Source organism: Bos javanicus, chromosome 22 (genome assembly GCF_032452875.1).
Source record: "Bos javanicus breed banteng chromosome 22, ARS-OSU_banteng_1.0, whole genome shotgun sequence".
NCBI classification, from domain to species: Eukaryota; Metazoa; Chordata; class Mammalia; order Artiodactyla; family Bovidae; genus Bos; species Bos javanicus.
In genome coordinates, this window is record NC_083889.1 from 53784761 (window position 1) to 53799423 (window position 14663).

Below are 14663 nucleotides of genomic sequence, written 5' to 3' on the forward strand. Positions count from 1 at the left end.
TGGGAAATGCCAGCAAAAGCAAGTTCACCGAGTCCCAAGGCTAGTCCCCCTGCTGTCACCCACACTAGGGACCCCAAGTTTAATTAGAATGAGAGGGCTTCCCTGGTGGCTCAGTGGTAAAGAATCCACCTGCCAATGTGGGAGACATGGGTTCGATTCCTGATCCAGGAAGATCCTACACGCTGCGGAGCAACCAAGCCCGTGCACCACAACTTCTGAGCCTCTGCTCTAGAGCCTGGGAGCCTCAACCACTGAGCCCACTCGCTGCAACAACTGAAGACCGTGCGCCCTACAGCCCGTGCTCCACGCCAGGAGAAGCCAGCACGATGAGGAGTCCATGCCCTGAACCTAGAGTGGCCCCCGCTGGCAGCAACTAGAGAAACGCCCATGCAGCAGTGAAGACCCATCAGGGCCAAAAATACACAAAATCAGAATTAGATTGAGAGCCCCAAAAGGCTTCCGGCGGTGACCCCTGTAATGCCACTCTCTCCCCACATGTGGCTGTTTCCTAAAGGGCATCTTCAAGTCCTTCCTAAACTCCCTTTCATCAGACACACCCTGCAGAGCAAACTGGCTTCTAGCTCAGTAAACGCTTCTACATCTGGTCAAATGTATTTTCTGGCATGCCTGAAGTAAAAAATGATTACTGCTTACAACTGAAAATGCAACTGTAACTAAACAAAACAAGTTGTTTTTTAATTCTGTAGAGGCCTGGAAGGGGGACGAGAAGCTTGGCGGGTCAGCCCTCTGCCTTTCCAGGCTCTTGCCACAGTGGATAATACTGAGGCCCAGACCCCTGTTACTTGACCAGCTAAGATCCAGGCATCCAACTGGACCCACGGCTACAGGACTCCGGGTCAGGAAGGGCCCTCAGAGGTGCCCCGGGGCTCAGTACAGGAAGAGCAGGTGGCCCCACGTCACACCTGGGGCTGCTGGTAGCCTGGGACCCAGAACAGCTGGCTGCCTCACTCCCAGATGCATGCCTTTCTTCCACAGTTCCTCCTCCCGAGTGGGAGCCATAAATCAAGAGATGTAAAGGAACATTAAAAAACCTCTGGCAGGAATAGCCACATCGGGTCAATTCAATGTTCTAGGTTATGAATCAAAAGAGCATGAGAATAAGATGGAAAAAACAAGACATGCTTTCCTGGTTACAAAGGAACAGAGCAGAAACATTTCACGGGGGAAGGACCTCAGAAAGACAGCCTGATGGGATGAGGCAGCCACTGTGGGAAACCGCTGTCAGGACAGACCAGGGCTGCAGGCAGACCCGCTCCCCACCGCTTCCCCGAAGGGGATCGCTGGGGGCCGCGCCAGGCTGGCCGGAGGCATGGGCTGGAGAACAGCAAGAGCAGAAGTCCTGGGGTGAGAAGGAACTCTGGGAGTTCAGGACCAGCCATGAAGTTGGTGTGACAGGAGCTGGTCATCGTGGTGGGGCTGCGGGGGACACCCCGAGTTTGGACCTGAGGCCAGGGTGACAGAACAGTGGCTGTCACTCCAAGCGCGAGGATTTGAGTCTGACCCTGCAGCATCCTTCCAAGCCCAGTGCTAAGAGCACGGAGGGGACCAGACATGTGTACCTTGCTGACAAGTGAACTCAGTGAACAGGTGACTCATTCTGAGTGAACCCTGGGGGTTGTTCATAATCCCTCCACCCCAAAATCTCAGAAGAGAAATCCTACAGAGAGAGGTAGGTAAGGAACAGGACTAAAGCATATGATGAACCATCCATCTGTCTGGACCGCAACACAGAGGACCCAAACAGTATCGGAGCCCTGATCGCTGGCCATGAGGGAGCAGCCGCTGTTTCTGAGCGAGCTGGACAGTCCCGCTGACGGCACTCACTCCTTGCTGTCTGAGCCTTGGCTGCACCCTGCTCAGCCCTGTGCTCTCCTTCCGTCCCAAACCTGCCGTGATAGGTTTTGTAAATCATCTCAAGGTTGTAGGGAGCTTCCCAGGGGGCACTAGTGGTAAAGAACCCGCCTGCCAATGCAGGAGATGTAAGAGACTCGATCGATCCCTGGGTTGGGAAGATCCCCTGGAGGAGGACACAGCAAGCCACTCCAGTACTCTTGTCTGGAGAATCTCATGGACAGAGGAGGCTGGTGGGCTACAGCCCATAGGGTTGCAAAGAGTCGGACACGAGTGAAGCGACTTAGCATGCACGTGCAGGTTTTAGAAGTTACTTTAAACCACACGATTGCTCAGAACCTCGTATTTGCAGTCAGAAGCCACAATTACGCCTGGAGAGTGGTGATCACTGTGGGGGCACATGGCAGGGGGCTTCTTGGGTGCTGGTCCTGTTTTGTGCTTTGATCTGAGTTCTAGGCGTGTTCCCCTTGTGAGCAGCTATAATACATGTGTTTTGTTCCTGTTCTTGCTGTTGTTTAGTTGCTTAGTCGTGTCTGACTCGTTGCGACCCGATGGATTGTAGCCCGCCAGGCTCCTCTCTGTCCATGGGATTATTCAGGTGAGAATACTGGAGTGGGTTGCCATGCCCTCCTCCAGGGGATCTTTCTGACCCAGGGACTGAACCACACTTCCTGCATCTCGTGCATTGGCAGGTGGATTCTTTACCTCTGAGCCACCTGGGAAGCCAGTATGTATATACTATACATCAATTTTTTTAAAAAAGTGTAAAATACACACACTCCTGGTTTTGAGGGGAAGATTACCTGGCCTACAAAAACAAACAAACATCCACGTGTGCCCTGCAATTCCCTCCAACGGCTAGGAGTCCCCACGTCTTAGGGTGTACACCTGCTGGGCTAGACAGGCAGAATTAGACTCTGGAGTGTCATTTACAAAAGTTACTAAAGGATCAGAAATTTACTTCCATGGCTACAGAAGCCTGGATCCTGTAGGTCCAAATTACCATACCATATTTCCTAAAGGAATGTGGGCAGAAGTTCCCACACTTGGTCATGCCAGCTACTCAGACAGGCCCGATGGTTAATGATCTTCTGTCCCCTTCTCCTACTTCAGCGTTTGGCTTGGGTTTACTGCAATGCCTGATGTTTGGGGGGGGGGGGCGGGCAGTGAGTGGAGCCTCTGGGGTGCACAGAGGCCACTGTCCTGAAACCTGGAGGGGCCCCCCTTCTACAGGATTGGCCCATGTTGTTTTCTTTTATATGACAAATGCTCTGAAAAATCACTCTCAGTTGTTCGTTCAAGGCTGGACTTAAACCCCATATTTCAAGCAACTGTTGCTAATGAAGTCAGATAAATAAGCTCAAGTCATGTCTGACTCTTTGCGACCCCATGGACTGTAGCCCACCAGATGCTCCTGTCTATGGAAATCTCCAGGCAGGAATACTGGAGTGGGTTGCCATTTCCTTCTCCAGGGGTCTTCCCAACCCAGAGATAGAACCCACATCTCCTGCATTGGCAGGAAGGTTCTTTACCAACTGAGCCACCAGGGAAGCCGGAAAGTCAGATGAGACTTAAAAAGGTCATTAAGACAACTTGTAGCTCAATGTTGAAGAGATGGTCAGATGGGAGGGAGCAGAGAGGACATGTATGGGATCCTTGTCTGGACTGCTTACTTCACCTCCTGAGCTGCTAGTAAAACAAAATCAGGTGTGACAGGCTCCCTGGCCCCTGGCAGGGCTGGGCCATCCGTGGGAGGAGTCACACCTCTCCTCAGGCTCCCAGGCTAAGGCGGGTCTGCTGTTAACAGTTTTCCGAGCTCACATACTGCTGCAGGAATGTCCACCCAAGACAGGAAAACTGAAGACGCAGCCAGGCGTGCAGGTGGGCAAGTGTCTACCCGTCCACTTGCTGGGTGACCGGGACCCTGGAACCAGCTTCCTCTTGCCCCGCCGCCACCCTGCTTGCTGGCACCTAACAGAGTGTGGCTCTCATGGGTGGCACCAGCAGTGCCCGGTCCCCCACAGCGGTGGGGAAGGGGAGACCTGGGGGGGTGGCTGCAGGTCCAGAGTCCTGACCCTGGAAAGGGCAGGGAGCCCACTGATGCCTCCGCAGCAGCTGAGCAGAGACTGAATCTGGAGGGGCTCGCAGAGAACATCCACCTCAGCCCAGAAACGCCGCCCAGTTCATTCGGGGAGTCGGAGCCCCAGCTGGTGGGGTAGCACCACCACCGACCGCAGTGTGGCCCTGAACCCTTCACGGCCTGGGTTCCTCAACTGCAAACGGAGGAGAACGGAGTCTGGCTGTGAAGGTTAAATACAGGCGCTCAACAGACATCACAATAATTAAAATCACGGCCAAGGTCACCGAGATCTGCCCTGGACAGGGGATGTGGCGTGGTGCCCTGATCGCCCTTCAGTGAAGGAGCCTGGCACGGTGGCTGGGGCTGCAGGGGGGCAGCCCTCAGCTGTCAGCCCCTTTGGGCACGGCCCCAGCTACACACAGGCACCTTGCTGGTCATGCCCACCCGGAGAGGACCAAGGAGGGAGTGGTGAAGGCCAGGCCGTCTCACCCCAATTCGGGGCAGCTCTGAAGGGCTTTTCCAGCCCCAGACCCCCCTGGGGTCGGCCCAGGCTGGTCAGGCCCGCAGCGCAGCCGGGGCGTCCCGCTTGCCCACTCCTGCATCCCCCTGCCCTCCACACACACGTTCCCAGCAGTGTCCCCTAGGCCGCCCCCTGCACACTAGACTCTGCCTCGGAGTCAGCTTCCCCAGTCACCCCGCCGGGGACGGGTGCTTCATCTGTGTCCTTCTTCCTTAGAAAGGGAGGAGAGGCCTAGTGTGCAGAGGACAGATGGCCACTGAGGAGGAAAAGGTGAGAGAGAACCCACTGGCGTGAAAACAACCCACAGCGGCACCGTCCAAGCTCAAGGCCTGGGACGAGGAACCCAACGGCGTCCTCTCAGCAGCATCAGCTCTCCTCGAGGGAGAAACATGCAAAGCGGCCGCAGAGGAACACGGCAGAAGGACCGGGGGCAGCAATGCCTTCCCGGGACCAAAGTGTCCCAAACCCACGAGACCGGGCCAAGGAAAGTGCCAGAAAGGTCCTCAGTGATGAGCTGATCAATAACCAGGCACTGAGGTGACTTCAGACCCAAGGGTCCCCGAAGGTGGTCTTGGGGATTCACAAAGTCTTCCCACAAGGTCATGTCCAGGAAGGGGTCCAGGTAACCAACCCAAACATCAACTCTGCTTTGCTTCTGGCTAGAATTACATTGACTCTAATGGGGACCATTGCATTTCCCTGATTCTCTCTGGCAAGAGCCCTGTATCAATAGATAATCTTTCCGTTGTTCAGTCGCTAAGTTGTGTCTGACTCCTTGCAACCCCACGGACTGCAGCACACCAGGCGCCCTGTCCTTCACTCTCTCCCAGAGTTTGCTCTAACTCATGTTATTTAGAAGTAAAATTTAATCTTTATTTAGTGTGTTGGACAGATAGACATCTATCAGATAACACCAAATCTAGAGACGGGAAGGGTATCTGCTGACGTGAGCCCCTCAACAGGCCAAGCTCCTCGTGCTATGGAGAAGGGGAGAGGCCTGGAAGGGGCTAGGGCGTGTTCAAGGTCCCACAGCAGGGCTGGGCCACGCCCTGACGGCCAGGTGCTGGCAGGAGGCATGTCCTCCTCGGCCGCGTGGCCGGTTCCGTAGAGCAGCTAGGAGCTCAGCTACCAAAGCTCTCCTATATGATGGGCACTGGGGCGCCCCATGAGCTCAGTGGAGGGCGACTAGACAACACTCAAAGGGCACAAATGTAGTCCACCCGCCCTGGGAGTTTGTCCCAGGCTAGGCTCGCAACTTGCAGTCGGCCTGAAGTCCACATGAGGCTGCTTACGTGACCAGAGCACACGCAGAGGGTGACACTGAGTCAACGCAACACGTGCTGAAGTGGAACAGCTGCCAAGACGCGCCGTTGGGAGGGAAAGGCAGAGAGCAGGTGGACAGCAGGCCTGGCTGCGACCCACAGAGAGATACACGCACGTACTCACACGCCAGGATGCTCGGCTACAGACGGGTGGGAAGGAGACTAACGCTTCACTCCGTCTGTTTTTCTGTCTTTGGAGTTTTCTACATGTGACTGTAACGCTTAGTGAAAAAATAAATTAGATATGATACCCTCAATATTTCATATAGCGGTAGAATAGGCAAAGTCAGAGGGATAGAACACAGATTGGTCACTGCCAGGAGCTGGGAGAGATGAGGGATTGAGAAGCAACTGAGTTATGGGTGTGGGTTTCCTCTGGGGGTGATGAATAAATGCTCTGGAACTAGACAGGGGTGGTGTTTGCGCAACGTGAGGGAAGCGCTAAATGCCACTGCCTGCTTTTAAAATTAAAGAGATCGATTTTATAGGAAGTTCTTGATTAAAGAAAAAAAACCATAAAAGTAAATAAATAAAGCAGGCTTTCACGTCTGTGCTTGGGAGGCAGCTGGGCAATGCTGGTTAGAAGAGTGGGAAGCGGGGCTTCTCTGGTGGTCTAGTGGTTAAGAATTCGGCTTGCAAGGCAGGGCACGCAGGCTCGATCCCTGGTGGGGGCACTAAGATCCCACATGCCACAGAACTAAGCCCTTGCACTGCAACCACTGAAGCCTGTGTGCTCCGTGGCCCGCAAGCCACAACTAGAGAGTCCATGCGTGGCAACGGAAGACTCCCCACGACGCAACAAAGATTCCTCGTGCTGTAACTGAGGGCTGATGCGTCAAATAAATAAATAAAATATATTTAAAAGAAGAAAGAAAACAAATTTCTTTTTTAAAAAGCATGTGAGAACAGCACATTAAAATAATAATAATAATAAAGAGGAATGGGCAAGGAAGCCGAACTGTGGGGCTCAGACCTCACCTGTACCCAGTAGGCCCTATGAGACATGGGATCAGTCATCTAACCTCTCTGAGTCTCAGTTTCCAGGCTGGTGAAATGGGCTTCCTTCCTAAGCTCACATGAATAAAGTAAATAGGCCCCGAGGGCCTCTGCTCCTGCTGTCTGCCCTGCTGAGCATGCCCTTTCCCAGAGCAGACTCAAAGGTCACCCCTGGCCTCCTTCAAGCCTAGCTCTAAAGCCACCTTCTCGATGGGATTTCCCCTGATCACTGGCTTGAAAACCAGAAACCTCCCTGGTTCGACTCCCTGCACTGAGGCTCCATCCTCTCCACTTCCTGTTTCTCTCCCTCAAACCTGCTTATTTATTTTGTTCATCTCCTGCCTCCCTCTCCTGCACCACCTGCTCTGGAGAAGGAGGGTTTCTGTCCGCCTCATTCATTACGTACCTCAAGGCAGGTACTCAATAAATACGGGATGGATGAATGGATAGCTAATAGTTCTGCTATGATCTGGTGTATGAACCTGCCTCCCTCCAAAGATAAAACCGTTGTTTGTTGTTTAATGATCTTGAAATTAAAAATTCAAGACAAATACTATATTTCACATATATGTGTAATCTAAAAAAAACCGACACACACAGACACAAAAAACATAAACAGAAGTATAGCTACAGAGAACAAACAGGTGGTTGCCTGAGGGGAGGGAAGGTGGGGAGGAAAGAAATAGCTGAAGGAGGGTAACAGGTACAAAGTTTCAGTTGCGAAATAAACCAGTCATGGATATGAAATGCACAGTGCGGGGAATGTAGTCAATAACAATATAATATCTTCATATAGTGACATATTGTAACTGGACTGACTTGTGATGGTCAGAAATGTACAGAAATACTGAATCATTATATTGCATAATAGGAACTAACAGTGTTGTAGATCAGTTATACTTCAAACTCATAGAAAAAGAGATGGGATTTGTGGCTTCCATCAGGGAAGGTGTGTGCTTCTTTGGGCTTCCCTGGTGGTTTAGACAGTGAATGAATGAATGAATGCATGAATCCACCTGCAACGCCCCTGGATTTGATCCCTGGGTTCGATCCCTGGGTTGGGAAGAATCCCCTGGACAAGGGAACACCTACCCTCTCCAGTATTCTGGCCTGGAGGATTCCATGGACAGAGAAGCCTGGCAGGCTACAGTCCATGGGATTGCAAAGAGTCGGACACGACTGAGCGACTTTCACTTCACTTCAGCGGTAGGTGGAAGGGGAGAGGGGGAATGGGACACGAAAGCAGTCAAAGGCATAAACTTCCTAAGGATATAATGTACAACACGATAAATATAACTAACATTGCTATATGTTGCATATGAAAGTTTAAGGAAATCCGGAGTTCTCATCACAACAAAAAAGTGATTTTTTGAGATGAGATGAGATGATGGATGTTCACGAACCTTATTGTTATCATCACTTTATGATGCCTGTAAATCAAATCATTACATAAAGCAAATCATTATGCTGAGGCTCTCCTGGTGGCTCAGTGGTAAAGAATCCTCCTTCCAACGCAGGGAACAAGGGTTCGATCCCTGGTCGGGAAAGACCCCGCATGCCACGGGGGGGACAACTGAGCCCGTGCGTCACAACTGCTGAGCCCACACTCTAGAGCCTGTGCTCCTCAACGAGAGTTGCCCCAGCTCACCGCACCTAGACAGAAAGCCCAAAAGCAGCAACGAAGACCCAGCGCTGCCATAAATAAATAAATAAATAAATACATTTGCTTAAAAATTAAAAACCTTTTAAAAAGCAAAAACTTAGAAATCTTTTTTAAAAACTACTATGCTGTGCATCTTAAACTTATACAATATTGTGTGTCAATTACATCTCAGTAAAACTGGAAAAAAAGACAACGGTTTAAACTAAAAAAAAAAAAAAAAAAAAAGCCCACAGTATTTCCAGAGAAAAGTATTATTCCCAAGGAGGGGGATTTGCAAAGGAGAAGAGATGGCTCACAGTGAGAGGCCGCTACATGCTCTAGAACATAAACGCCGAGTAAACAGCCAGCCTGACCTCTGACTGCCCAGGGTGGTGTGAGCGCTGCTCCTGCGAGGCTCTCACGAGAAGCAAGAACACAGTGCCCGTGCCTCGGACACGTCCCTCCAAGCACCTCGGGACAGAATCATTCATTCATGCAGGATGGGGCAGACAGACAGCAGCCAACCAGTGACCCTCCCTGTGCGGGGCCTTCCCTGCCCCCCACCAAAAGCCTTCATACGGGGAAACGGTGACCTCAACTACGCACAGTTCAAAAATGAAAAACTAAAATAAAATATTGATACCATGCATAAAATAAAATGAGAAACTACTGTACACCTCAGAGAACTCGACTCCATGCTGTGCAGCGATCTAAATGGGAAGGCAACCCAAGCAAGAGGCATCCATGCAGCTGACTGTCTTTGTGGAACAGCAGAAACACATAACATTGTAAAGCAACATACTCCAATCACAAGTAATTAAAAAAATAAACACAACTCCCGCTCTTCTAGTTAGAGCTTCTGTGAGATGGCTACATTGTTACTCAACAGGATGCTATCTCTGCTTTTCTGCTGCCTCCAAACTCTGCACGGAGGAAAAAATAAAAGCTGAAGCCAGCAGTCTCCGAGAGTTTGTGGCTTTAAAAAGAGAATAAAACAAAACCTCCAAGAGGAAGAAAAACCAACAAGGAGCATCTTCCATTCTCTTAGGAGCCACGACTGTGGGTGTAACCTGGCTGCTGGCTAGTAGTCAGGGTGGGGGTGCTGAGTTGGAAGGTGCCTAATGCACGGGTCTCCAATTTCCCAGAACGTCAGGAGCAGGGCTGGCTTGTGAAAAATGCCAACTGCTGGGCCCCATGCCAGTTTCTGATGCAGTAGGTTTGGGGTGGGGCCTAAGAATTTGCATTTTTAACTAGTTCCCAGGCAAAAGGACGCTGCAGGTTCAGACTACACTTTGAGAAGGACTGCTCTAGAACAAAGCCTTCCAGGTCAGAGTTTCACCTCCCTCTGCTGAACACAGAACGTGCAGGCAGACACACGTGCACACAGGGACCCGCAGAGAGCCCACGCCCAACCACTGGTCCTCTAGTAGCCAGGCTCCCCTGGCACAGCCAGCAACTGATGGAACGAACCCTCAGGGGTACATGGACCTTCTAAGAAGCCCATTCAGGTCCCGCCTGAGCCAGTCACTGTGACAGGTTCTAAGTCACTCCCGAAACCCTTGAAATCCAAAGTCACAGATTTCCCTTTTTACAGGGAGCAGTCACGAGCAATCCTGCCCTTTGCACATGGGTAACCACCAGCAGCAAGATCCGCTTTCTGCCTAGTGATGATCTCAAGTCTCTTTTCAAGTTTCAGAAGAGGCAGCTGAAAGAGGAAGTTAAAAAAAAAAAAAAGACAGGCGCACTCAAGGAGAGCGACAGCATCCCTGGTGGGGGTAGGGGGCGTTTCCCCCTAATGCCCAAATGCAGGGACCCCGTCACCCGCTGTGGGCAACCACGCCAGCCTCTCACTACTCACCAAAGTAATCGGCCTTCGGGTGAGCATCCATCTCCCGCTCCAGACGCTGGGTGAGGGCTTCTAACTTCAATTCGGCGGCCGTGGGTCCAAGCTCAGGGCCCGGGATGAGCGTCTGGCAGGGTAACCTCACTCTGGGGGAACTCGGCGTCTCTGGGAGCACAGGCCCCAGGCTGCCATCAGAGGCCCAGCTGGAGGCACCTTCTTTACAAGATAACTCAGGCAGGGTGGACATCACTGGATGGACAAGGCTGTTGGGGCTGAGCTTGGGACCAATGCCAGGATCTGTACAGCCAGGCTTGGGACCCAGCCCAGGGAGGGCACCCGCCTGCATATGGTCCATGCTGGCTGGCGAGGATGAAGGGGCAGAGCTAGAAAGGTAAGATTTGGGCCCATCTTGGAACCAGGGTTGAGGGTCCACAGTGGGTTTGGGCATCGTGCCTGAAACCTCACTCCCTACCCCCGAGTTTGTTCTGGGAAGAGAGCCTTGACTGGGCCGGTTCAGGGCCAGAGGCGCTGAGAAAGAAGGGGTCCTGGGCTGAGCAGACCTCGGGAGGGCCCCATTCTCTGGGCCAGCGGAAGGGAGGCCAGGGCTCACTCGCTGGGAAGAGGCGGTGGTCCAGACCCCCGCTGGCTTCTCGCTGTTGCCTCCTCCAGGCCCACCATCCTGGCCACTCTGCAAAGACCTGCCAGAGCCTGCGGAGAGCTGCTGGTGGTACAGGTGAGGACCCCTGGAGGGCTTAGATAGCAATGGGTCGCTCCCTGGGGTCCCAGACCACCCACTTCCTACACCCAACCTGATGCCAGGGGACACTCCCGGGTCGTCGGCCCACTTGGGGCCTGCCAAGGACAGGTTGTCGTAATAGTCTCCGTGGGTGAGGCAGGAGGGATCCTCACAGGGGCCCGGCCGATGGAAAGCAGACATCTCAGAATTCACCATGCTCTCCTTGGACCCACAGTCTTGGCTGCCTTGCCTCGAACCCCGGACGTACAGCTTGGCCCTCTGCTCCTGGGGTGGGTACGAGGGCTGCCCAGGCGCCACGGTGATGGTCGTCCCAGGGGCCACGGTTGAGGCAGCGAGAGGGGGCTTGGCAGCACCATCCGCGGCCAGCTTGCTGCCCCCACCAGCTTCCCTGTGGGCCGGTGGGCCCAGGCGTGCCCCACCGTTAACGGGACCCCGGCTCGCCCTGGGCAGGGTCTCCTCCTGTAGGAGCTGCTGCTGCTGCTGCAGGTGGATTTTGGCCATCTTGGTAGCAAACACCCTGCGTGTTTCCTCAAACTCCGGGTTGTTGCCTGCACCCTTGTCCACTCGGAAGAGCCCATCTTTGGAGGCCTCATACATGTTCAGGTCCTCAATGAACTTACTGGCCTCCAGGCCCAAGTCGTCGTACTTATCCATGTTGCTGACCGGGCCTAGCCTAGTTGAGTGCGTGGAGCTGGGGCGGTGGGGGTCCTGGCAGAGGGCGGACACTCAAGTCCAGCCCAGAACAGGTACAGCCTTCCACCTGCCCAGCATGAGAGTCATGACCCAGGGCCTTAGAGTCCAGCAGATGCTGAGGCCTCAAAGTCACTTGGGCCAAATTTGCTTCCAATTCCCCTTCCCCTCGGAGGTGTCCGCGTGGGGGCGGCTGGCGGCGCTTGGCTGGCTGAGCTGGCTGTGAGTTCTTTTCTCAGTTTCAAATCATAAAACGTAAAAGAAATACGGAAGAAAAAAAAAATCACATCCTCCTTAAGCAGCCAAACTCAAGACACCCACAAGGCAGCAGCCGCTGGACAGGAGGGAAAGTTGCTCAGAGAGCAGAGAGCAGAGGGCCCAGGACCGGCCGGGCCGGAGCGGAGGCGCGGCGGCGGGAGGCGCGAGCACGTACCGGGCGCTCGGTCCTCCGCGGCTTCCCCCGGTGGCGCGGAGCTGCGATCGTGGCCGGCGCGGGGACGGATCGGGGATCGGGATCCGGGGCACACGGGCCGGCCGGGCCCCGGCGGGAAGTTCACGGCAGCCGGGCGGTTGGTCTATTGTCCGATGGCGGCGGGGGCTGGGCGCGCGCGAGCCGGAGGGCGGCGGGACGCGGAAGTGAGTGCGCCGGACGCCGTCCCCGCCGCTCGGTCGCCGGCCGGGCACGTCGCGGGCCTGCGAGGAGGCGGAGGCGGAGGCAGCGGCCGAGGGGCGGGGGCGCGGGAGAGGGGCGGGGTCGGCGCGCGCGGCGGCGGGCGCCCCGGGGCAGGCCCGAGCCCGACTGGGCTGGGGAACCTGGAGGTGTGGCCCGCGCGCCTCTTTCAGCTCTTGAGCGCGGGACCGCCCCCGGAGAAGTCCGGCCCGGCTCCGGTCCTTGGGCAGAGCGGGGCGGAGGCCACTCCGCGGGGATCGCTGGCAGGCGACCTGGACGGCTTGCGTGGACCCGAGACGTGCCGCTTGAATTTTGCGGGAGTCCCGAGGTCGCACGCTCCTCGTCCCACTGTGCCTCGGTTTCCCGAGTGGAAAGTCAACCCCTTGTGCCGGCTTGGCCCCGGCAGTTCCCTCGCCCCTACACAAGGTGCAGGGTTGGCGACCCACGGAGTCACCTGAGGGCTGGCCCAAGTCCCCTTGGACAAGTAGGGAGACTGAGGCATCGAGGGAGAAGGGTCCAAGATGCCATCATGACTAGCGAAGCGTGCATGGGTGCCTAGGTCCTCTGAAAGGGGTTAAAAGGCACATTGTTGCCCGGAGGGAGCGTCCTAAGTCCCTCTGTTAGGCCATAAAATCACGTGCCCTGCTGGCTCATTATTCATGGGAGGATTTCTGATCCCCCAAGTAGATCTGCACGACTCTGGGGGCGCCAGGCCTGCCTCCTGGGCACCCTAGCAAGGCCCACCACTCCCTGCACTACCTCCTAGGTGACCCTGGAGAGGTTTCATTTCCCAGAGAGCAGATACCGTGATCCTAAGGCCGATACCAGACCAGTCAGTTCCCTGGTAACCCTCAGTGCTTACCAGGGGCTTAGACTGAAACCAACCCCACAACGGCCTTCCTGCTCTGGCAGGGTCTGCCTCCCCGCGGCAGGTCTGACTGGGAAGTCTTCCCTGCCACTAGCTGCAGGAGCTTCCTGGTGTCTGCCCAGAGCTGGCCCTTGAACTTCTCCGTGGCTCATCTTACCATCTCTGCCAAAATAACAGTCTCTAGAACCCTTCTTTTTCGGCACCCTCTTTATTTCCTCATCAGTTCTGATCACTATTTATATTTATTGTTTACATGCGGTTTTTTGGTGGGTGGTTGGTTTTCCACCCCATTAGACCATATCTGTATGCCCAGTATCTATATGTCACAGTACCTAATAGTTGAATAAGTGAATTAGTGAATCTATTTGCCAGCGTTGTGACAAGGAACAAATAATGCAATACGCGTGACAGTGCTTTGTACTCTGTAAATCCCAAATGTGGTTCCTGGGCAGGTAGACAACCTCAGACATGCAGATGACATCATGCTAAGGGCAGAAAGCGAAGAGGAACTAAAGAGCCTCTTGATGAAGGTAAAAGAGGAGAGTGAAAAGGCTAGCTTAAAATTCAACATTCAAAAAGTGAAGATCATGGCATCTGGTCCCATTACTTCATGGCAAATAGATGGGAAAACAATGGAAACCGTGGGAGATTTTATTTTCTTGGGCTCCAAAATCACTGCAGATGGTGACTGCAGCCATGAGATTAAAAGATGCCTGCTTCTTGGAAGAAAAGCTATGACAAACCTAGACAGTGTATTACAAAACAGAGACATCACTTTGAGGACAAAGATTCATATAGTCGAAGGTATGGTTTTGCCGGTAGTCATGGACAGGTGTGAGAGTTGCACCACAAAGAAAGCTGAGCGCCAAAGAATTGATGCTTTCAAATTGTGATGTTGGAGAAGACTCTTGAGAGTCCCTTGGACAGCAAGGAGATCAAACCAGTCAATCCTGAAGGAAATCAGCCCTGAATATTCATTGGAAGGACTGATGCTGAAGCTGAAGCTCTAATATTTTGGCCACCTGATGCAAAGCGCCAGCTCCTTGGGAAAGATGCTGGGAAAGATTGCAGACAGGAGGAGAAGGGGGCAACAGAGGATGAGATGGTTGGATGGCATCATTAACTCAATGGACATGAATTTGAGCAGACTCCGGGAGATGGTGGCAGACAGGGAAGCCTGGTGTGCTGCAGTCCATGGGGTCACAAAGAGATGGACACGACTGATTGGCTGAACTGAACTGATAGGAGGTACAGAGAGTTAGCTGAGAGTGACCCGGGGATGCGGCTGCAGGGAACTGGCTATTTAGGGCAGTGAAAGCGTGAATGGACTGAAGAAGAATGCATGATGGAAGCGTGAAGCCTCCCCCTGTGCTCCCCACCCCCACCTCCACTCCCACCCGAGA

General features: G+C 53.7%; 1 protein-coding gene across 2 annotated transcripts in view; it reads right to left on the bottom strand.

Moving 5' to 3' along the window:
• The window catches only part of LIMD1 (LIM domain containing 1), a 78929-nt gene extending 66531 nt beyond the window's left edge, over positions 1–12398 (bottom strand). The window contains exon 1 of one of the 2 annotated variants that reach the window (XM_061397044.1): positions 10291–12398. In XM_061397044.1, coding sequence (XP_061253028.1) covers positions 10291–11686 — 1396 coding nt within the window. In that variant the 5' untranslated portion in view covers positions 11687–12398. The remainder of the gene's footprint in view (positions 1–10290) is intronic. The other variant, XM_061397043.1, reaches the window with a different exon arrangement.
• Positions 12399–14663: the final 2265 nt, after the last annotated feature.